We start from the raw sequence: 23,549 nt of genomic DNA on the forward strand, positions 1-23,549 counted from the left end.
CTGACCCCTGGACTGAGGGTGACCAGCACCTCTCAGAACAGCCCAAGTGTGGAGATAAGCGCTGTCCCCTCCACTGTGTCCCTGCGTGCCGCTACTGACGTCCCCAGGAGGGAGGTTTCTTTCTCCGACAGAACATTCACACGCACGTCTGGTCAGTCAACAAGGTCCCCTGGAATTTCCTCAGAAACCAGTATCTTTTCTCCCTTGACAATAACTACGCCCATGACCTTCAGCACCCAGACAAGTCCTTCTGGGACTTCAGCACGGGGGGCACTGCCCCTGGACACACCAGCCAGAGCCTCCCAGGCAGGGACTCGCTCGGCTGGGACTCAGAGGTCAGCACACTCAGAGACGGCCGCAGTCACAGGCAGAGGCCTGGAGGCTGGGGCACGGACGAGTCCTCTCTCTGTGGAAGTGACCGGCTCCCCACCCTCCCCGGCGCCTTTCCCTGGCTCACCTGCTCCTGCTTCCTCCACGTGGCCCAGGCGCGGCCCCTCCTCTCCTGCTCCCGTGACCTCACCTGTCACCTCTGACCTGGTGAACACCGCACACAGGTTAGGCACAGGCTCGACACCTGGAACCAGTTCAGCTCCAAACGTGAGCAGCACCGCATATGAAACACCAGCCACCTTTGACGCCCCCACAGTTACAGAGAATACTCATTCTTCTGCCAACCCAGCAGCAACCACTCTGGGGACCAGCAGCCATTCTGGAGGTGAACCACGTTCCTCTGTCCTGATCCATTCCGAGCCCGCCACAGCCACATACACAAGGGGTACAGCCTCTGCCACAGAAGAGACCACTCTTCCCACATCAATGCCTGCCTCCCTGCAGACCACCACGTCTGAGACAGAGCCACATGCCCACCTGAGCCCTGGATGGAGGTGGACCAGCATAGTCCCGGACTCCAGCCCAGCCACGCCCACAGACAGGCCTTCACCTCCTCTGTCTGCTCATCTTCTGAAGAGTCCCGAGACTGAGGCCCCCCCTTCCACGAGAACATCAGTCCCAGGCCACCTCCCGCCTTCGCACACTGAATTTCCAGCAGAAATTCCAGTGGAAACTATCACCCGCTCTTACACGTCTCTGTCCGCGGCAGGATCTGCTGGGGTCACTGCCTTCCCAGAATCCAAGCTTTCTGGGTCCGCATCAGAAAGTGCTCACCACCCAAGCACAGCTGAGGCCAAGTTGGCTGACACGCTGACCCCAGAAGCCACAGCTTCCCTCCCCACGTCCGGGGTTGCACGTGCCCGCTCACCTGCCTCCTCAGCCAGGCCCTTCCCTAGGATGGAGGCAGGCCCCGGGAGTGCTATGGCGCCCACCGTTGCAGAAAGCCTCCCTTCGTCAGCGCCGACACCGCCCCCTTCTGCAACCTCTGCTGCCCCCCCAGGGATCACCTCCTCACCGGCCGCCCCACGGGCAGTGGACGCCAGCCTTGGGGCAGACAGCACAACTGCCAGAGGACCCGCCGTGATGCTCAGTACTTTGGAGACCTGGACCCAGTGGGGCAGGACATCCTCTTCACCCATTAGGGACTCCACAGTGACCGAGAGTATTGACCTGGGTGCAGTGACAAGTGCTTCCCGACCTCCTCCACACTCAACACCACTGACAAGTAAGGACTCACAGCTCCTACCTTATTCCCATTATTTGGGGCTCGTAGGACACGGCTCCTCTCCGGGAGCTGTAAAGGAGTTGATGGGGAGTTTATTTCCACACCAGAAATTCTTTTAGCCAGTCTTTGTTGGTGTATCTCCAACTCCAGTCACCGGGCTGGGCACTGGGGAAACTAAGATAAACATGCAAGTGTAGGATAACTAATGGTGCCGGGATAGATGTCCTAACATACTACTAATGCCCGCGCTGATGATAAGGCTAATAACAGCAGAGGTTTAAATAGCCCTTATTCCGTGTCAGGCGCTATCGTATTAAGTTACTTAATCCTCATTAGAACCAACCTAAAGACGACATTATTATAAGCCCATTTTACAGATGAGTAGACCGAGGGCATGGAGAAGTCAAGTAATTTGCTTAAGATCATGAAGCTAGTGGGTGATAAGAAATCAGATTATGTGGCCCCAGGAATCCACCTCTGAACCATAATGAGGCTAAGCAGGCTTGGGCAGAGAGGTGGGCGAAAAGGCAAGAGATTCTAGCCTCCCAGAAGCTAGAAGAGGGGACCGTTCTAGGAAGGAGGAAATTTCAGTCCTGCAGAAAGCTACAGAGTAGCCAGACCGGAAGGAGGTGAGTTCTCTGACAGCATGTGGGTCCTGGGGATTCTGACAAGGGAGCGTGAGCAATCTGCAGAGAATGAAAACAGCTAAAATAATATATAGATACGGGAGGGATTCCCCCTTCAGTTGACGATGTTGCCATACTGAAAACACAGTCAAAAACAGGGAAAAGGTAGAACTAAAAGGTGAACAAATTAAAATTGGGGGGCCCAGGGCTTAGGAGGAGAAACACCACCTCCGAGAGGTCAGTAGGTGAGGAAGGGACTCTCTCAGGTATTCTGTTTCTGTGAAATGTTGAATTTGGCCGCAACGATTGTTTGGGACCCATGCCTGGAGAAGCCTGCCAATCGCTCCAGCACCTGCCTCACTAGACCGTATCTGTGGGAAGACGACTCAGTTAGCTCTCAAACTAGTTTAAGCAACTTACAGTGAAGTCAGACACAGTGATAGCTGCTGACCCATGTCAGCATGTGGCTCAGTGGTTGAGTCATGGGTGTTCATAAGCCAGTGATGAGTGGGATGATGGGAAGGTAGAACTGATTGGATGGATGGGAGGCTGAAAGGAGGCATGGAGAGATGGAGAAATGGAAGAAGGAAGGATGGATGGGAGGAAAGACAGACAAGTCAGTGGGTGGATGAATGGATTCATGGACAGGGGTGGCCACTCACGGCACATAGCCTTGACTCAAGTTCATTTGGATAGACTTGAGAAGACTGCACACCTTGGGTTGTGTGGCCAGTCAAGTGGATCCATTCGGGCATGCTTTCCTTCTGGATGAGATGAGTTACCCAGGTTTCTTCCCCATCCTCCCCTGCAGGGACAGATGGCATCGTGGAGCACATCACAAAGATACCCAGGGAAGCAGTTCATGGCGGCACTGCAGGACCAATCCATGTCCCTCTGCCATCCACGTCATCTGCTAGTCTGAGAGGTACTTGGCTTACTTCCCAGTGATCCCACTTGTGGCCTTATTTCCTGTTCTGGAGAGATGAAATGTTGGTCTCTTTAGACAAGGAACTGTGTTCGGTTGCCAGGGGCTTCCCTGTCTTAGTTGGATCTGTGAAATGGTTACCAGGTGGATGTTACCCCTTTTCCTTCCCTCCTAACATGCTGAGTGAGTTTCTTTCAAAGTTGGGTATGTCAGCTTCACAAATTTGACCCAGTTTAACTTAATTCTGAAAACACTCATCAACAGCTTTCTGTGTGTCAGAGGCTATATTATGAGCTGAGGATGCAGAGATGAAAATACTCTGGCATAGCACCATGGAGCTCTTAGTCCAGTAGGGGAGACAGCAAAGGAACAAAACATTATGCTGTGACTTTAAAAGTATGCCCTGAATACATATTTGAACACTAGAGAGAGGGCTTCACGGAGGGGGTAATATTTGAATTGGGTTTTAGGGGATGAATAAGAGTTTACCAGAAAGCCAAAAGGAGTTAATGAAGATATTCTGGATAGAGAGCAGAGCTGCATACAAGGGCGTAAAAAGGGGTAAAGCTGGGACTATCTGGGAGGTACAAATAATCCCCTTTGCTAAAGTATGAAATGCAGGGATGGGATGGCAGGGGTGATTCTGGAGATGTGGGCAGAAAACAACAGTCCAAAGACCTTCTAAGGCTTGGGAGTGCTTAGATATCCTTTAACAAATGGACAAAGAAGCTTGTGGTCAAAAGGGTTTGGCAACCATGCTGCTCCTTCCTAAAGAGTCGAAACACACGTAAGCACATTGAAGACTCTGAGAAATCCCACTGAAACAAGTATGTGCAGCCTTATTCAACCCAGGGCTTTACACAGTTACTTGGCTACATAATCTTTTCATCCATGTATAATTATACTAATGTATTAGTAACTAGCATTCCTTAGTATCATTGTTCCACGTGAGAGTGCGAGGGGTGCAGGTGTCTACAGCAAGGGTTCCTCCTCCCTGGGTACCCGAAAGGCGTATGTTACACCCAATAATTATTCCCAAGGTTTTGAGAGACCAGACTATTTTACCAGTACAGTTTGGAGGATTTCTGCAAGATCCAGGCATTGGAAAGAGCCACCCCCTAGTTGAGTTATTGCTCTTATCTTGTGACCTAGGTGTCTTTGGTTGGGTCCCCCAAGAAGCAGATTTGCATTAAGGATGTGGGCATGTAGTTTCTCTTGGGAGAGGGATGGTCCCAGTGAGAGAGAAGGAAGGGAAGTCAGTGGAAGGTACATTCATGAGCAGATTCATGAGTGACGGGCAACGGACCGTCACTCCCCCTGGGGAGCTCTGGGAGATGGCACAGGACACCTCAGCAGTGTCCTGTCCAAGGAGCAGGGTGCTGGGGACACGGATCATTGGACTCCCTTCCATCATTGGCTGCGGGCTGCTTGATCCTGGAGGCGCTAACCTCCGGCACGTTCAGCCCGTCCGCAGCACCAAGTAAGTGAAAGCCCTTATGTGTGAAGCCACAGGGCTGGCTAAGCACCCCAAGGGGCCCCCAGATGGGATATGAGTGGGGCATTGGCGGCGGCTATACTGGGTCACCAGGCACCGGCTCGCTGGGCTGCAGCTATAGCCGGTATTCAGGCAGCAACGTTGATGACGGACGGCCAGCAGGACCCCTACTCCTTTCAGGATCGAGCAGTGTTTCCACCTCGGCTCGCTGGGCAGATAGTCATGTGTGGGGAGGGCTGTCCTGCCATTACAGGATGTCCGGCATCCTCCTGGGAGCCCACCCACTAGATGCCAGCAGCAGCCCCCACAGACACACAGTCGTCACAACCAAAACTGTCTCCTGACGTTGCCTAGTGTCCCCTGCCAGCAAGACTGCCCCAGGTTGAGAACCACTGAGCTAGAGGATTCATGTTAACCCCCGCACGTTATCCCCTGCCTGGTGGACATTTTTCCATGACCTCCTCCTCTCTCCAGCCTGGACACCCCCACCACTAACACACACACACACACACACACACACACACACACACAAAATCCCAGAATTCAGTTAGGAAATGAATATACTGCTGAGGTTGGGAGCATAGCTTTAGGATTCAGGCGGAAGTGTGTTCAAGTCGTCACATTATCAGTCAGTAGCTGTGTGACCTTGGCAAAGTCCACCTGTGAGTTTCTGTCTTTCCCCTCTGTAAACCGGCAAGAACGATACGATGTGCCTTCATTGTCGTGGCAGGAGCAGAGAAAGTGTGCTCAGGCTTTGCGACCGACGACAAGAGCCATGAGAATGCAGGAGGCCCTCGCGGCACTCGATGCATTTTTGTCAACCTTCTGCGGTGTCACCCTCTGTGCTTTATCTGCTTTGGAGATGAGGAAAATGGGGGCCTCGCGCGATTTAGTGACATGTTTACTTAGTGGAGGAGCGAGAATCGTAGGGCAGGATGCCCTTGTTCCAGAGCCCAGGCTCTGGAATGAATTTACATGATCTCCCAAGTCAGGGGAAACTGCCACTGCGTCTATCCACGCATGTGTAGGTCAGTCAGTCAGTCAGTCAGTCAGTCACTCACTCACTCACTCACTCACTCAGTCACTCAGTGAGCATTTCTTGAGCACGTATGGTATGCCAAGCAGTCAGACGTTAATGACCCCCACCAAGCAGACTGGGCAGAGAGGTCCAGGGCGGGAGATTCAGACAGCAGAGAGGAAATACTGAGAAGGCAGAGAGGGTTCTGACGTGGTTTGTAAAGGCGGATGTGAGCTGGCATTTGAAGAAGGGCAGAAGGTGAGGGATCTGGTGCAAAGTGGGCATGATGGGCGAAGAAAACAGCTTGCACACAGGTGTAGAGGTGCAGAGTACACAGGATGCTGGGGACCAGGACTCATGGAGGAGTTAACCGCCAGAGATGAGACACGGAAGGTGCGGGATGCCAACCCCAAGCCCTTCTCCCCAGACATTTCTCTCCCTTCCCTCTCGGGGAGAAAAAATTAGCTATTGCCAGTCCAGTAAGTGGTAATCACTTTGTGCAAATTGTGTGTCCACCCTCCTGTTCCCAGGACTACCTACAGAGGCGACAGAGAGAGCAGAGGCCACAGCCACAGCCCTGGAGACCCCCTCTACGGTGACTCCGGCCTCCCATGTGTCTTCTCCCACTTTGGGAATGCCAGCCCTCCTCAGGACATCGGGTGAGGTGGTCAGCACGGGCACGGCAGGGGCCACCACCACGACCCCAGATGTTCCCACAGACATTCCGGAGAGGACAGCCTCGTTGGCGCCCAGACCTGGAGCAGAGGCCAGCACAGCGGTTCCCTGGACAGCCTCGTCTGTTTTCAAGAGAGGATCAGAGACCATCCCCTCCCCGGTCCCTAGTTCTGGGGCAGAAACCAGGTCAGCTGTTGCCACGCCGACCGTTACCTTTGGTGAGCTGGAGACCACAACCTCATGGGCTACCCATCCTGCAGAGACCAGCCCCACCGTCTCCATGGCAACACTGACTGTTTCCCGCAGTGAATCACACACCACATCCCCAACAGCTACCAGTCCTGGGGCAGAAGTCAGTTCAGCTGTTCGAACAACGGCTGTCTCCCCTGGGGCCCTGGCAATGGCGACCTCACTGGTCACTAGCCCTGAGGCAGAAATGAGTACGGTTGTTTCAACTCTGACTGAGTCCCCACATGAACCTGAGACCGCAGCCACAAGCGTCACCCATCCCGGGAGGGAAGCCAGTTCAGCTGCTCCAATTGTGACTGTTTCCCCTGGGGAGCCAGATACAACAGCCTCTTGGGGCCATTCTTCAGACAGGAACACACCTGTGTCCAGAACAACTTTGAATTTTTCCCACAGTGAATCAGACACTGCACCCTCCACGGCCACCAGTCCTGGGGCGGAAGCCAGTTCAGCCAGTCCAACAACAACCGTCTCCCCTGGTGTACCAGATATGGTGACCTCACAGGCCACTCATTCTGGGACAAACGGCAGTATGGTCATTCCATCTCTGACTGTTTCCCCTGATGTGCCTGATACAATGGCCTCAGTGGTCACCCAGCCTGGGGCACAGACCGGTTCAACCACCCCAGTTCTGACTGTCTCACCTGGTGTACCAAGGGCGGCGACCTCACTGGTTCCTAGGTCTGGGGCAGAGACCAGTACAACTTTTCCAAATCAGGCTCATTCCCCACATGAAGCAGAGACCACAGCCTCCAGGGGCTTCCATTCAGAGACAGAAGCCACTTCTGCTATTCCAACTGGGACTGCTTCCCCTGGGGAGGCAGGTACTACAGTCTCCTTGGCCACCCATCCTGCAGAGACCAGCCCGACTGTTCCTGGGACAGCCTCCAATTTCTTCCCTAGTGAGTCAGACACCACAGCCTCAACAGCCACAAGTCCTGGAGCAGAAGCCAGTTCTGCCATTCCAACTACACCCATCTCCTCTGGTGTACCAGGGCTTGTAATGTCACAGGCCACTCGTTCTGGGGCAGACATCACCACCACTTTTCCAACTCCGACTGTTTCCCCAGGTCAACTGGAGCCCACAGCCACGTGGGTCGCCCACTCTGGGATAGAAGCCAGTTCAGCTCTTCCAACCGTGACTGCTTCCCCTGGGGAGCCATATACAACAGCCTCCTCGGCCACCCATCCTGCAGAGACCAGCCCGACCGTTCCCAGGACAGCCCCCATTTTTTCCCCTAGTGAATCAGTAAGCACACCCTCATTGGCCACCAGCCTTGGGGCAGAAGCCAGTTCAGCTGTTCCAACTTCAGCTGTTTCTCCTGATGAACCAGATGTAGTGACCTCACAGGTCACTAGTGCTGAGGCAGACATCAATACGGCTATCCCAACTCTGACTTTTTCTCCTGGTCATCCAGAGACCACAGCCCCCCAGATCACTCATCCTGGGATGCAGACCAGGTCATCCGTTCCAGCTCCCGCGGTATCTCCTAGTGAGCCGGGGCTGGTGACCTCCCTGAATACTAGCTCTGGAGCAGAGACCAGCCCAGCCGGTCACACTCTGACTGTTTCCCCCAGTGAGCCCGTTACAACAGCCTCATCGGTCACCCAGCCTGGGACACAGACCAGTTCAGCCATTCCAGCTCTGACTGGCTCCCCCGGGGCATCAGCGGTGGAGATCTTACCGGTCACCAGTGCTGGGGCAGCGATCAGTATAATCATTCCCTCTGTGACTGATTCCCCACCTGAACCAAAGACAACAGCCTCCCGGGTTCCCGGCTCCACAGAGACTAACACGCCTGTTATCGCAACAACTCTGAATGTTTCCCATAGTAATTCAGACACCACATCCTCGATGGCCACCAGACCGGGGGCAGAAGCCAGTTCAGCCCGTCCGACTACCCACGTCTCCCCCGGTGAATCAGATACGACAGCCTCACTGGTCACTAGTTTTGGAGCAGAGACGGGCCCAACTTCTCCAACTCTGCCTGAGTCCCCACGTGAAGCAGAGACCCCAGCCACAAGCGTCACCCATCCCGGGACAGAAGGCAGCCCAGCTGCTCCGGTTGTGACTGCTTCCCCTGGGGAGCCAGACACAATGGCTTCCTGGGTCATCCCTGCTACAGAGACCAGCCCGACTGCTCCCCAGACAACCCGCAGGGTTTCCCGTACCGTGTCAGACGCCACACACACACCAGCCACCCGCCTTGGGGCAGAAGCCAGTTCAGCTGTTCCGACTTCAACCGTCTCGCCCGCTGTACCAGATGTGGCCTCACGGGCCTCTGGTGTGGAGACCAACGTCAGCAGGGCCGCTCCAGCTCTGACGGTTTCTCCTCATGAACCGGCGACCACAGCCTCACCGGTCACCCACCCCAGCAGTGAGACGAGCTCACGTTTCCTTGCTTCAACTGTGTTTCCTTACTTGCCGGAGTCCACAGCCTCACCGTCCGCCCGACCTGGCTTGGAGACGAGTGCGGCTGTTCCAACTCAGGTTTCCCTGGGTCTGCCAGAAACAACCTCCTTCACACCTGTGACCTGGAGCAGCCCAGCTGATGGGAGTCCCCCTGTTTCATTTGGCGCCCCTGCAGAAACAGCCTCGTGCTCCACCCACACTGGGGTGGACGTCAGCACAACGGTCTCTGCTTCCACCCTTTCCCCTGGTTTATCAGAGGCCACGGGCTTATTGGCCGCCAGCCCTGCATCAGAGGCCAGGACAGGCATCCCACTGCTGACCGTTTCCCCCGGGGTTCTTGAGCCCGCTGGCAGCCCTGCAGCCCCTGGAGAGCCTTACATCATAAGCACAGAGCCCTCACCACCCACAACCTCAGCGGGACCCCCAGAATCTTCCAACACGGTCACAGGGGGCACCGTGACTTCCAAAGCATCAGAAACACCGGCTCCACCTGAGACCAGTCATGGAGAAGGATCACATCCAACCACTACCCTGAAAACGACGACTCTTGAGACCCCTGATGTGGCTGCTACAGGGTCAGGCCCCATGGTGACTGAGACCACAGCCACCTTCAGTGCACCAGCTGCAAGTCCGTTTGTCCCTGTCACCACACCTGCAATGTCCACTGTGGCCTCTGTGAGTGTGACTTCAGGAACAAGTAAGAATAACTATTTTATTGTGGTAAAAAAATTATACATGTCTATGTATGTGCATGTGTGTATATATACATATAACACATACATACACACATATATAAAACTTGCCATTTTAACCGTTTGAAATGTACAATCCAGTGAAATTAATCGCATTCAGTTTTTAAAACCTTTTTTCACTCCCCAAAGGATCTAGCTGCCTGTCAGGTAATAACTCCCCTTTCCCCACTTCCCCCAGCCCCTGAGAACCTCTCATCTCCTTCTGTCTCCATGAATCAGCCTCTTGAAGGTATCTCCTAGAAGTGGAATCATGTAATTTATTTGTCCTTTCGCGTCTGGCTTATTTCACTTAGGACGTCTTCAAGGTTCATCCGTGTTGCATTGTATGTCAGAACTTCGTGCCTGTTTATGGGTGAATAATTGTCCATGGGTGGATGGACTACACTGTATGTCTCCAGTCAGTGTCAACGGACATGCATGACGTTCTCACCTTTGGGCAATCGTGAATCATGCTGCCGTGAACATAGGCATACACATATCTGTTTGAGTCCCTGTTGCCAATTCTTTTGGGTACATACCTAGAAAAGGAGTTAGTGGATCATTCGGTGTACTAGTTTGTCAGGGATATTGCAGCAAAGTACCACTGATCTGGTGGCTTAAACAACAGAAATGTATTGTCTCACATTTCTTCAGGCTTGAGGGGCACTGGGGAGGGTGCTAGGATGTGCACTTCGGGCCATCCCACCCAGGGAGGTGGAGGGAGCTGGGATATTTATCCATCACTCCCAACCATCCCTGCTAGAGGGATTCTCCCTGGACCTGGTAATTCCTCAAAGGCAGAGAGCTGGAGGCGCTGGCATGTGCTGAGATGGTTAAGAGCCGAGGGGAAGTGGGCATCGGTGACCAACTCATCATGGTCTCCGCAGGACTGTCACGTGTTTAAACGGAAAGTCTGCATCTGGGGGCACGTGTGCTCTGTCTCCCAGGTTCTCAACCCCAGAGCAGCCCCAGGCCACCAAAACTCTCAGGTGGAGCCAAGCTAGAGATGCAAGTGCCCCTGGGCTCCTGCGTCTCCGGCTGTCTGGCTCTATCCCTGCATTGCTGCAGATGGGTCCTGACAATTGTTATTTATGTTGTGTTTTAGCTCTACTGACCTCCACATTCTCTTCAGGATCCCCAGCATCTCTGACTCCCACCCCCAGCTCTGCCGGTAGGTTAGGAATCAGATCTCGGAGTCCCAGGAACCTTCAGCTCCCATTCAGTGGCTGATGAAACCCTGCATGGTCTGGACCGTGATGTCCACCTGGCCCCAGCCTGCCCCTGCCTCCCCTGCTCCTGAATCTCTGCTCACACCAGCCTCATTTCTGTTCCTTCAGGGCCCGAGCATCCTACCGACCTCAGGGCCTTTGCACCTACTGTTCTTGGGACTCAGCTGTGCCTGGTTCCTTTTTTGCTCCGAATAGTTCAGCTCGGCATGCTCTTGCTCACACCACTGCCTATACAGTAGCACGGCTCCCTATCCCACACATAGCGAATCTCCGTTCTGTCTCGACAATTATCTCCTGGGTGGAAATTGCTACCCCATTTGGATTTCTTGGCTGCTTGAGTATTTGTGGCCCACGGTCTGAGAACAGAAGGTCTTGGTCCGCCCTCCTCTCCCCACCCCAATGTCCGTGACACATCAGCCTGTGGATGCTTGGGGACAAGAGGGCTGAAGTTCCCTCTCATGCTGACACCACGCATTTGACGTGGAGGTGCCTGCTCTTCCCCTGGGTGGCCCAGGAGGGAAGGTGTCCCAGATGGGGTCTCTCAGGCCTCACCTGCTGCAAACTAGGGACGGATGGATGGTTCTGGTCCCTTCCCTGCAACTTACAACTCAGCACTAGACCGTGATGGGGCTCCTGTCTCTCCCCCGCCAGCTGCAGGTGTGGGCCCAGCCCTGGTACCATTCCCCCTCAACTTCACCATCACCAACCTGACTTACACCCCAGATATGAGGCACCCGGGTTCTGCCAAGTTCAACTCCACCGAGAAGGCCCTGACTCGCCTGGTGAGAGCCTGTCCCTCCCTCCTCTGACCTGCCTTGTCCAGGCTCCTCAGTGCCTCTTGCTCACCTCCCTGTCCTTCCTCCCCAGCTGGGTCCTTTGTTCAAGAACACCAGCATTGGCCCATTGTTCTCCAGCTGTAGACTGACCTTGCTCAGGTGAGACTTTCCCTCCCTCACACCTGCAGGGCTACATTGTCCCAGGCAAGTCCCAAACACAACAGCTAGGAAGCAAGAACCAGAAATAACCAGGTTCTTCCAGGAATTCAGATATGGGAGGCATCTCCTCTGGCTGAACGTATCAGAGAGGGCTTCCTGAAGGAGGTGGCTGTCAAATGTCTGAAACTACTTGGACAGGCAGAGCCGTGGAGCATTCACATCACGGGTCAGAAAGGTCAACACTGGCTCATTAGGCAAAAATGAAATGAGTTCCCTCGGACAGTCCCTTGTGACAGGTGCTCAGGTGCTGAGTCAGTCACAGGCCCTTCTCTCAAGGTGCCCACAAAGTAGAGAGCCCAGCAGCCATATGGACTCAAAACCATAATATGAACAGTGCTAGTTCAATGACAAAGCACTACGTGGGGGGCCACAGGAGCCCAGAGAATGAACTGTTAGCTCAGCTTGGGGGAGGCGGGTGGAGGCCGGCTGGAGGAGGTGATGCCCCTGAGCCAGGGTTTGACAGTCAAGTGTGCATTAGGCAGAGGAAGGATTGGCAAAGACATTTCAAGGGGTGGCATGTCTTATAAGTCATGGGCCAAACATGAAAGAGATTCTGGTACATGAGAAAGTTCCCTGACATTGGAGAGTAGAGAGTGGGGCAAACAGCAATTGGAAGGAAGAAAGAAAAAGAGAGAGAGAGAGAGAGAGAGAGAGGAAGGGAGGGAGGAGAGAAAAATGGTTGGCCAGGAGGCTGGCTAAGCAGAGGGTGGATGGGTGCACCTGACATAGTTGCCTGGTGGCAGATGAATTGCAGGGTGACTTGGGAGTAGTAGATGTCATCAAGAATTCAGATCGAAGGCCAAAGTGCTCATAGCATTTTGCACAGCAAAGGAGAAGCATTAATGGTCTCAGCATCTGTATGCACGAAGTCACCCCCTGTTTCTGTCACTAGCCATGTCCTCTAACATCTGTACGGCTTTGTTTCCTCAACTACAAAGTGGGAATCCCTCGTGGAGTTGCTGAGAAGATAAAAAGAGGTAGCAAATATTAAATAGAACACCTAGTAAGTGTTCCATAAACGTTAGTTGTGTTAAGTCACAGCTGTGGGAACCCGTGGACTTGTAAGCAGAGCCTGGACATGGCGTCGTTTATGTCAAGTAGAGCCCTGGTAGATGTGAGGGTGGGAAAATTTGATGGGATGGTGGGACAGGAGTGAGACATTGGGCTGGACCTGGTTTTTGCTCAAATTGCGGGGAACAGAGGATGGGGAAGGTGCAGGATGTCCCTGTCATGTCTGAGTCTGGCATTGATATGAAAACGGGAAGAGAAGCAGGTTCTATGTTTTTATGGGGAAGTGGTAAGCTTGATTTGGGATATATGGACTCGCATAGATCTAGACGTCATCCCTGAGGCTGTTGCTGACATGGCACAGAGCTCAGGAGAGAGTTCTTGGCCAGAGACTGAGATGAGATCTCATGACGATAATGCTGACAACTGAAATAGTATGAGCCCTGACCCAAGAGAAATGAAGGGCAAAAGAATAGAAGTTGGCTGAAGATGAAGCTTCAGAGTAGGAAGGTATGTAGATGCACAGGATCCAGAGAAGAACACGCCTAAGAAACCAGCAAGACCCAGTAAAGAGAAAGGTCATAAGGCCAAGACTGGGATCAACTGGGAGGAGAGAGTTGAGCAGAGCGTAGATCTCTCCTTCATCTCCGGATGCCCCTATTCTCACGTCCCTGCCGCCCTAGGACTGAGAAGTACGGGGCAGCAACGGGAGTGGACGCCATCTGCACCTACCATCCAGACCCTGTGGGCTCTGGGCTGGACAGAGAAGAGCTGTACCGGGAGCTGAGTCAGCTGACCTATGGGATCACCCAGCTGGGCACATACACCCTGGACAGAGATAGTCTCTACATCAATGGTGAGTGTCTGTGCTGCAGCCGGACGGCCTCATAGCCCCATGTCTCTCTAGACCAGTACTTCTCAACTGGGGGTGATCCTGTTCCCCAGGGAACATTTGGCAGTACTCAGAGATGCCAGTCACATCAAGAATGAGTTTACCCTCAAGTTCCTAACCACAAAGGCCACCCTGTAGACTATCCAGATAGAGAAAGCCTCAAATCTCAGGACAGAAAGGGGCATTAATGACCCATAGCTTAACAATCTAACCTAATGTTGGTTAGTTATTTCCGCTCTACATCAACTTGGAAATTTCCCTTCTGTATGATTTGAAATATATGTATTTCTTTGTATGAACAATAGCACAAACCTGTTCTCTATCCATTGGTGCAATTCCAGGACTGGGACTAACTTAAAGCAGTGATTAATAGTATAGGGATGAGTGAGTGATATATCTAGGTGCTGTGTGATGCTGGACAAGCCATGTGACCTCTGTCCATTTGTAGAGTGGACCATACACCCCTGTCACGCAGGATTGTCCTGGCGGTCAGATGAGATAGTTCAGGGACAACCCAAGTAAATCATAGGGCTCCCTTGATTCCGGTATTTACTCGCACCTCACAGAGCATCAAAGGAGATGCAATCTGTGACCCAGAGACACACTCCTGAAAAATTCTCTTTCTCCAGCACCTTTCAGTCTCCAATTTCTATACCTTCCCTCCGACCTCCAGGGCTCTTCTCTTTTTCATCATCCCACCCCATCTCCAAATGTCCTCTAATATTCCGAACCATGTGTACATTCCCATGCTCCCATCTCATTAAACTTTGACCTCCACTTACCACTCTTTCAACCTGCCACAATTTTGTCAGTGCTACATCACACACACACACACACACACACACACACACACACACACACACACGAAAAAAAGCATGCTATCATACAACTTTGTAAAGAGAAACAAAGAGAGTAAGGATAAAATTATCTTTATAGATAGACCACGGATAAGGCTTGGAACATAGACTCATTCATAAATTTGCCCTGTGATTGTAATGTGCTGAGCATTATTCCCAGTGCATTATTTCTATGCATTCCTAATAAAGAGGGGAAAAGGATGTTACTGTATTTTTATCTTGGCAACAATAATAGTGATGATGTGTGTCATTATTTTCAAAGGACAAGGCACATGAGGGCACTGAATGAAATACAGCCATTAATGCTCATTTATGAACCTCAGAAAGTTCATTCATGACTTTTATGTCTCGGTCTGTTGTCCACCCCTTCCTCAACTCCCATCATGATAATCCTTTGTTTTTTTCTCCCTTTCTACAGGTTATAACCATCAATACTGGACCACCACCACCAGCAGTGAGTATGCAAAACCCAAACTTCAGTGCCTATGGGGACCCCTATTCCCCAGAACACGTTCCTCTAGAGAGAAGCCCCCAGTGCCCCTCCCTGAATGCCCAGCTACAGACTCAGAACCGCCCCTAACCCACCCATGGTCATGCTCTGGGTCATGATCGGAACCTAAATTCCAATGAACTGTGTCTGCCCCACATTTTTTCAGGATGGCACTCAGTCATTTTCCCCTTGTTCTTTATTCTCAGCTCCAGTGATTTTTACATTCTCTCCAGAATCTGCCACACCTCTGTCCCCCATCCTCATGTCTGTAGGTAGCCGTCTGGGACCTATGAGGCGTCAACCCTGCGTGGTCTGGTCCCTGTTAATCAGGCAGCTTCAGCCTGTCCCACTCATTCTGTCCCTCATTCTCTAAACTTTGACCACACCAGAGACTTAATCTCGTTTTCTAGTGTTCGAATGTCTGTCTGGCCTTTCAACTAACTCTTCCTGGAGATCCACTGTGATTGGCACCTTACGGCCTTTCAAATCTCAGCTTAACTGTCACGTCCTCTGAAAGACCTTTCTAGACCACTTTATATGAAGCAGCCCTTCTGAATGCCTACCTGGCTCACCGGCTTTCTCTACCCTGTCATAGGTGTTTCTTTCATGAAGTTTGCTATTTGCTTTATGCAGTCTTTATGACTCTAGAGCTAAGCATTCACGCTGCACTCACTCTATATTATTGATTGAATGAGTGAATAAAGCGATCTCTGTATATGCCCACATTTGTGGATTCTTTTGGGGCGCCCAGAAAATCACTCAGGTCTTAGTTATGAATTTGATTTTTGCTCTGTGTCCTCATCTTGCCTATATGTGGGGGTCTGAGGGTTCCTGAGTCTATGGGAACCTGTTACAGGAGCTCGATTTATGCCATGAAATATCTCCTACCCCAGCCTTTAAGATTTATTTTAGAAGTTAAATCTATGGGTCTTTTTCATGCTTATGACATGGCGCAGGCTGGGCATCCTGCCATGGGTGTCTGGAGTTTGGGGACGCAAACTGGTGTCCTTTACTTGAAATTGTGTTTTGTGAATCGAGACACTGCAACTTTTTTACATGCTTTAGGCAGGATATGCACTTTCCACTTCCTCTCTGCTCCACCCTGATCGACTGAACCTTTATGCACCATGTCTAGATCCTGCAGGCTTTTAAATATGTGGCATGCACTGCAAACCAAATCATTTCACCATGGCTGATGTCATGTTTCTCTAGATGCACTTGAGATTTGTTCTTTGCCTTTAATTTGATTGTGATTGTCTGATGGTTTTCTTTGAGTTTATGCCATTGGCGATTTTCTAAGCTTCCTGGTCCTGAAAATGTATGTTCTGAAGAAATCTGGGGACATTCCAGCCACCATTTCTGCACCTTTTCTTGATTCCCTGCACTAACTTCTCTCATTCTGTCCTCCAATGAAATGATATCTCCAAAGTCCCTGAATCTCTGTTCATTCTTAAAATCACTTTTTTTTTCTCTTTGTCCTTCAGATGTAATCATTTCTATTGATGTAGCTTCAAAACTGCTGGCCCTGAAGCTAAGGTGACAACCCTCGACCCAGCACATACAGCCGTGCCAGCAAGAGATCGTAATGAACCCCCTCTCTCCCTTTCCAGCGGCAGGCATGAGCCCTTCTCCGGTGCCCTTCACAGTCAGCTTCACCATCACCAGCCTGCGCTACACAGAGGACATGGCGCCTCCGGGATCTGAGCTCTTCAACACCACAGAGAGGATCCTGAATCGCCTGGTGAGAGCCCCACCAGTGTGCCTGCAGTGCCTATTCTTGCCCTGTCCAACCCCTTGGCCCACCTAGTCACCTCCGTCTCTTTCATTCCCAGCTCAAACCCTTGCTCCAGAACAGCAGTATCGGGCCCCTCTACTCTGGCTGCAGATTGACCTTGCTCAGGTGAGAACTTTAGAGTAGCCACGCAGGCCACATGGGAGGTGGCGGGGGATCACGAGCCGGAGTGTAACATCCTGCACCCGCTCTCCCGGGGGCCGCTGGCCGCCAGCTCCCACGCTGTCTCACATGGTGTTCCTAACTGGTAAAGGCAGGATCCTCTCAGACTCTCCTAGGACATAAGATTGAACTTCCCACAAAGATCTTTCTTCTGGAACTCACCAAGAAAATAATTAGTCAATCCTGTTGCCTTTGTCATGATAGAGCTGCAGGTTTTCACCCAGGAATGATATTGCTTCCTGGGGATATTTGGCAACATCTGGAGATATTTTTTGCTGTCACAATTCAAGGGTGGGGGAGGTTACTGGCCTCTAGTGAGTGAGGCTAAATACCCTACAGTTCACGGGACCGTCTCCCAGGGCCAGGAGATACCTGATCCAAAATATCCACAGTGCCAAGACTGACAACCCTTGCTCTAGAGGATGTAGAATGTTCTTTCCCACTTGGGTCACATTTTTGGATAATGGTTGACCTGTCAGTACTGAGAATAATTCCAGCGTGTGGGAACCCGTGGGTTCCACATGCACACGTGAATCACCTTGTGTTGTATCTCCCAGTAACCGACCTTTTGTCTGAGGAGGGGATGCCCCCAGCTCCAAAAGTACACACTGTTGTCCTCCAGCCATGACAGAGGGCTCTTCCCCTTTCCACTGGCCCTGAGATTTTTTCTGGCTCTGGGATACCACCCAGCCCGATCCCCACCTCCACCTTTGGCTGGCTGGCTTGGCCTCGGTGTTGCCTTCAAAAAGGTCGGTCTGTCACATTCCAAGATCTGTTCACACCAGGAACATCGGCCCTATTAGTACCTGGTAAAAATGGCTGGTTTGATTGAGTGCTTGTTCAAGAGCTCTGCTAAGTGCTGTGAGGTCTGTACTATTATGTCACTTGACGGACGGAGAAAATGAGCCACAGAGAGGCTGAGAGAGGCTTGCTCAGAATCTCAGCGATTGAAGAGCACAGCTGGGATTTCAGCGATCTGACATTGCCTTTTTCTACCTGGTCAAGTTCTAGATTCCTTCCTTCCCACCCCCTCCATCCTGTTTCTGTTGTTAGGGTGTGTGTTGCCTTGTTGCATTTACCATTTTAAAGTTTAGCGTTGACATCAACATATCTAGATGCTTCATGCTCTGTGTTCAGGGACCTTGGCTTTCCTACTCTTTTCCAATATTCCTCCAGCATCGAATCCATTCCAGGCTGCCCACCAGTCCTCCTGCTTTCTCCGTCCCCTCCCTCGGTGAGGTTTTGAGAACCCCTACCTGGAGTGCACACCTTCCCCTTTCTGCGTCCCTTCCTTCGCAGGCCTGAGAAGAACAGAACAGCCACTGGAGTTGATGCTGTCTGCACTCACCGTCCTGACCCCACGGGCCTTAGGCTGGACAGAGAGAGTCTGTACTGGGACCTGAGCCGTGGGACTTATGGGGCCACCCAGTTGGGCTCCTTCAGCCTGGACAAGGACAGCCTCTATGTCAATGGTCAGCATCCTTTTCGTAACCCCGAGTTGAAGATTAAAAAAACCCACCTCCCTTGCCACAGGACCTGCTTTCCTATGCATCCTCTCCCCCCTGAGCAACCTCCCTTAATGACTCAAGGACCCCGATAGGCCCTCCACTTTGCAAATCTTCCTTTTCCCTTTGCCTCCCTGCATTCCAGGGCCACGGCTTGTACCCTGGTCCGAGGCACACAAGCCTTTGTCCAGGCAGGTGGAAGGGAATATCCTTCTGGCAGAGGCCACCGGCCACTCCATAGTCTGGCCATTCATCCTCCCATCAGCATCTCAAAATCCCCTCTAGACCCTGAGAAGCACCGTTGGTAGACCCATGTTCCAGAAATGTTGGGTATGGTTATCTCCCCAAATAAATTGCAGGCCCATGGCGGCAGGAACTGGAGCTTTGACTCCTCTGCCTTTTAGAGACAAGATAGAGTTGCCCCTTGAAGTCTCGGCTGGGGGCAGCGGTGGTGGTCCTCGGGCTGATCATGCACATCCTTCTCCTGCCTGCATCCCAATTCTGTCTCCTATGCTCATTTCAGGTTATACCCAGCGGGGCTCAGCCTCCACCCCCAGTGGTGAGTACTCAGGGCCCCTTGTGGACAGCAGCTGATGCCCCAGCTCAGAGCCTTGGGGAGATAAGAAGCCGGAGAACCTGAGGTCTCACCACCCCCTCTACAGTCAGTGGCTCCAGCTGGACAGACAAGATGTGCACAGGGACCTCCATGCCCTGCTCAGAATCCCCATTCTCACTCCAGTCTGTTTCTTCTCAGCTGCTGTCACCTCCATGCCCTTCCCAGGGACCTCGGTGAGGCCATCCCTCTTCTCCAGCTCCACAGGTGGGTCACTTCTCCCTCCGATCCTTCCAGGAAGCCTCAAGGCTGGGACCAGGGAGTTGCAGAGAAAAGTCACGGTGCCTGAATGTGGAGCTGCCGTGAGCTCCCCGTGCTCTGCTCTGAGCTACTCAAGAGCAGAGAATATGTCCTCCCCATCCATCCAGCTGTGTCGACCCTGGGCAACTTACTTACCATCTCGGTGCCTCAGTTTCCTCACCTGCCAAGTGGGAATGATAATACGTCATGTGGTCATCGTGAAGATTAATTGAAAATACATCACAACCCTTAGCACAGGGACCACCATGGAATTTAGCGTGACAAATATTTATTGGGCATGTGCTATTTGGCACTTACTACATGCCAGGCCATGTACTATTGTTTTCTAATTTTTAATACTTTTCAGTTTTAATTTGCTAATTTGAACATGTCATTTTGAGATAAATGGAAATTTACAGGAAGTTGCAAAAAATAGCACAGGGGTCCTTTCACGTTGCACCCAGTTTCTCCCCAGTGGTTAACCTCTTGCATAACTATGGTGCAATATCAAAACCAGGAAATTAATTGACATTGTTAATAACCACAACCTCAGATTTCATATTTCACTAGTTTATATGTATTCGTACGTGTGTCGGGCGGTGGGGGTGGGGAGGGGTAGTTTTATGCCACGTCATCACATGGGAAGATTTTTGTAACCACGGCATAGTCACAATACAGAATGGTTTCACCACAAATGTCTCTTATAGTCACACCCACCCGCCTAGCCCGTGGCGACCACTACTCTGTTTTACATTTTTACAATTTTGTTATTCTGAGGGTGTTATATCCATGGAATCACACAACATGCAACCTCGAGGGACCAGCTTATTTCACTCTGTATAATGCCTTGAAATGTGCTTCTTTCACCGTCATTTATGCTCCGTAATGTCTCTAAAAAGTATGATTTTCCCCATTTTACAGCTGAAGAAAAGGAGGTACACTAACTCCCCCAGTTACCCACGGGGTACATGTTCTAAGACTGCCAGTGGATGCCTGAAACCACATTTACACTACTTTTTTTTCCCCTACCGATACATCCCTATGATAAAGTTGAACTCGTAAAGAGAGCACAGTAAGAGATGCACAATAATTAATAACATAAAACAATTCCACTGTAATAAGAGCGATGTGAATGTGCTCTCTCTCTAGCAAAATATCTTACTGCGCTGGCCTCACCCTTCTCGTGATGGTGTGAGATGGCAAAATGCCTGATACAGCATTAAGCTCCTGCTGACCTTCAAGTGCATGTCAGGAGGGCCGTCTGCTTCCGGCCCGTGGCTGACCGCCAGAGACGGAAAACGCAGAGAGCCCAACCACGGATCGCAGGGAACTGCTGTACACACAGGTTGAGTGACACGCCCAGGGGTCATCTAGATGGAGAAGGGCACAGAGGGCATTAAGCTGACTCCCTGGTGTGGCTGTACCCATGGAAACCACAGCTCTCCCCCGTGGTCTCTTCATTCAAGGCCAAGTTCTGAGCATCATGGGATTGGGTAGGGTGGCGAGCCGGTGAGAGGTCTTTGTGAAGGACTGATGTTCGGCTCATGTTTTTTATAAATCTGTCCTCCATGTTGGATGGGACTGAATGGATTTTTCTCCTTTCTCAGCCCCCAGGGGATGAGACTGCTCCAATCCTGGTACTTTTAACCTGTGAAATAGAATCTGTCGGAGCCAATCCGGGTCCAGGCACTCAACCCCTGGCCACCTACCCGGCCTCATAGGCAGACCTGGGGGCTACACAGGCTCCTTATTTCTAGACCCCACTGCTGCATCAAAAAAATTATCTTTACTGTATGCACAACATAGAATTTACCATTTTCACTGTTCTGAAGTATATACAGTTCAGTGGCATTAAATACATTCACGCTGTAGTACTATCACCACCGCCATCCATTTCCAGGGATGTTTCACCTTCCTAACAAAAACTATTCCCAGTAAACATGAACTCTTCATAACCCCCCTCCCCCAGGCCCTGGGAACCTCTATTCTATGTTCTGTCTCTATTCACTTGACTATTTTAGGGACCTCCTGTAAGTGGAATCATCTAATATTTGTCTTTTTGTGTTTGGTCTACTTCACTGAGCAGAATGTTTTCAAGGTTCATCTGTGTTGTGGCCGGGGTCCGAATTCCCCGTCCTTTTTGACAGCTGAGTACTAATCCACTGCAGGCATTTTGTTTATTCACCTGCGGATGGACACCGGGCATTTCCACCTTTTGGCTACTGTCAGTGGTGCTGCTGTGAATGCATCTGTCCAAGTGTCTGAGTGCCTGTTTTCAGTTCTTTTGGGTATGGACCCAGGAGCGAGCTTGCGGGATCCTACAGAAATCATACTTTTTAGGGAAATTACGGAGCATAAATGACTGTTTTTGAGGCACCACCAAACTCTTCCACAGTCCCTCCACCAGCATTCCTGCCAACAGTGCAGAAGGGTTCCAATTTCTGCACATTTTCACCAACACTTATTTGCCATTTGGGGTTTTTTTTAGTTGTTGTATTTTTTTTTTAAGTTTGTTTACAATGCCATCCTGAGGATGGGCCTGCTACTGCATTCAACAGCATCTGGCTCTGCTCCTTATCTGGCCTTCTATCTTCAGTCCAGAGACAGCCTGCCTGCCTCCTTTGAACCCCACATCCTAATATCCGCGACCCTCCATCTCAGTCCTTGGAAACTGTCTTAGAGCCCAGCCCAGGCCTGCTTCAGGCGTGGTCTCCTTTTTTCCTTCCCCTGCTGCAGCAGCGGCCCCTTTCCTGGTGCCCTTCACCCTCAACTTTACCATCACCAACCTGTACTACGAAGAAGCCATGCGCACCCGGGGCTCCTGGAAGTTCAACTCCACCGAGAGGATCCTGCAGGGCCAGGTGAGAGCCCCGCCCACTGTGGTCAGTCCCGCCCCCTCCGCCCTTTCCCCGCCCACTGGCGCCAGCCCCGCCCCCTCGCTTCTGCCCTGCTCCCAAGCCCTGGACTTCCTGCTCACTTTCCTCTCCCCTCCCCTGCAGCTCGGACCCTTGTTCAAGAACACCAGCGTGGGCCGTCTGTACTCTGGCTGCAGGCTGACCCTGCTCAGGTGAGACCTCGGAAGAGCCCCCAGGCTGCCCAAGGGCTCCCAGACCCGAGGAGTTTGGTTGGCTTCCTTCCTGCCCAGCCTGTCCAGACCCGCGGCAGTTCCGGCGGCACTGGCTCCAGGAGCAGGGCCCCTTCTGATGGCAGCCCCCTCTCCCCGCTGTCCCCAGGTTCTGCAGGACGCAGCAGCGTCTGGCCGCCCTCTGAGTTCCTCCTTCAGCTCCCTCTGCCCAGTGAGGCCATTCCTATTAGGTTTTCATTCTGTCCCTAGGATTCCTCTCGACCAACGTGCCTTTTCCACTGGCTTTAATCCCAAATCCCAGCTCTTCCTCTGTCCCCAGTAGGCGCTCTCCTGTCCCCATGCCACGAGGTTGCAGGTCTCCAACTTACAATTCCATAAAAGTTCCCTCCTTACCCCCTTCCGCGTTCCTCTCCCTTGCCCGGTCCCCCAGCGGCCGATGCCCACCTTCCCAGCTGGCTGCAGGGAATGCACGTCCGGCTGCTCAGCTCTCGGTCCCCTTTCCTAGCCCCCTTTCCTAGCCCCCCAGCTTCTTCCAGTCCTGTCCCCAAGGCTCTCAGGAGCCCTCCCTGGGGACTCCACTTATTGTCACCCCCTCGCCCGCCCTCCCCAGGCCCGAGAAGGATGGGGCAGCCACCGGAGTGGATGCCGTCTGCACCTACCACCCTCACCCTCCAGATGCCAGGCTGGACAGAGAGCGGCTGTACCGGGAGCTGAGCCGGCTGACCCGCGGTGTCACCAGGCTGGGCCCCTACACCCTGGACCAGGACAGTCTCTGCATCAGCGGTGAGGGGCTGCCCTTTTTAGCATTTCAACAGGCCGCACATCCTCCCCGCCCCCATCCCCCCTCCCTCATCCTTTCTTCCTCTCCCTGCGCAGGTTACACCCACCGGGCCCAGGCCACCACCCTCAGCAGTGAGTGTGCAGGGGCTCCAGAAGT

General features: G+C 52.2%; 2 protein-coding genes across 2 annotated transcripts in view; both read left to right on the forward strand.

Moving 5' to 3' along the window:
- The first annotated feature begins 6,228 nt into the window (after positions 1-6,228).
- LOC140845434 (uncharacterized) lies at positions 6,229-13,867 on the forward strand. Its single transcript, XM_073219511.1, has 5 exons — positions 6,229-9,710; positions 10,850-10,915; positions 11,625-11,755; positions 11,841-11,908; positions 13,660-13,867. Exons 1-5 carry the CDS (start codon positions 6,314-6,316, stop codon positions 13,865-13,867), a joined length of 3,870 nt encoding a protein of 1,289 aa, XP_073075612.1. The 5' UTR covers positions 6,229-6,313.
- A 1,281-nt stretch (positions 13,868-15,148) lies between these two features.
- MUC16 (mucin 16, cell surface associated) overlaps positions 15,149-23,549 on the forward strand; it is a 28,999-nt gene continuing 20,598 nt past the window's right edge. Inside the window, exons 1-10 of the mRNA XM_073220414.1 lie at positions 15,149-15,179; positions 16,826-16,956; positions 17,048-17,115; positions 18,469-18,641; positions 19,198-19,233; positions 19,429-19,494; positions 22,264-22,388; positions 22,527-22,594; positions 23,223-23,395; positions 23,489-23,524. Coding sequence (XP_073076515.1) covers positions 16,834-16,956; positions 17,048-17,115; positions 18,469-18,641; positions 19,198-19,233; positions 19,429-19,494; positions 22,264-22,388; positions 22,527-22,594; positions 23,223-23,395; positions 23,489-23,524 — 868 coding nt within the window. The 5' untranslated portion in view covers positions 15,149-15,179; positions 16,826-16,833. The remainder of the gene's footprint in view (positions 15,180-16,825; positions 16,957-17,047; positions 17,116-18,468; positions 18,642-19,197; positions 19,234-19,428; positions 19,495-22,263; positions 22,389-22,526; positions 22,595-23,222; positions 23,396-23,488; positions 23,525-23,549) is intronic.

Source organism: Manis javanica, chromosome 13, assembly GCF_040802235.1.
Source record: "Manis javanica isolate MJ-LG chromosome 13, MJ_LKY, whole genome shotgun sequence".
In the NCBI taxonomy this organism is placed as follows: Eukaryota; Metazoa; Chordata; class Mammalia; order Pholidota; family Manidae; genus Manis; species Manis javanica.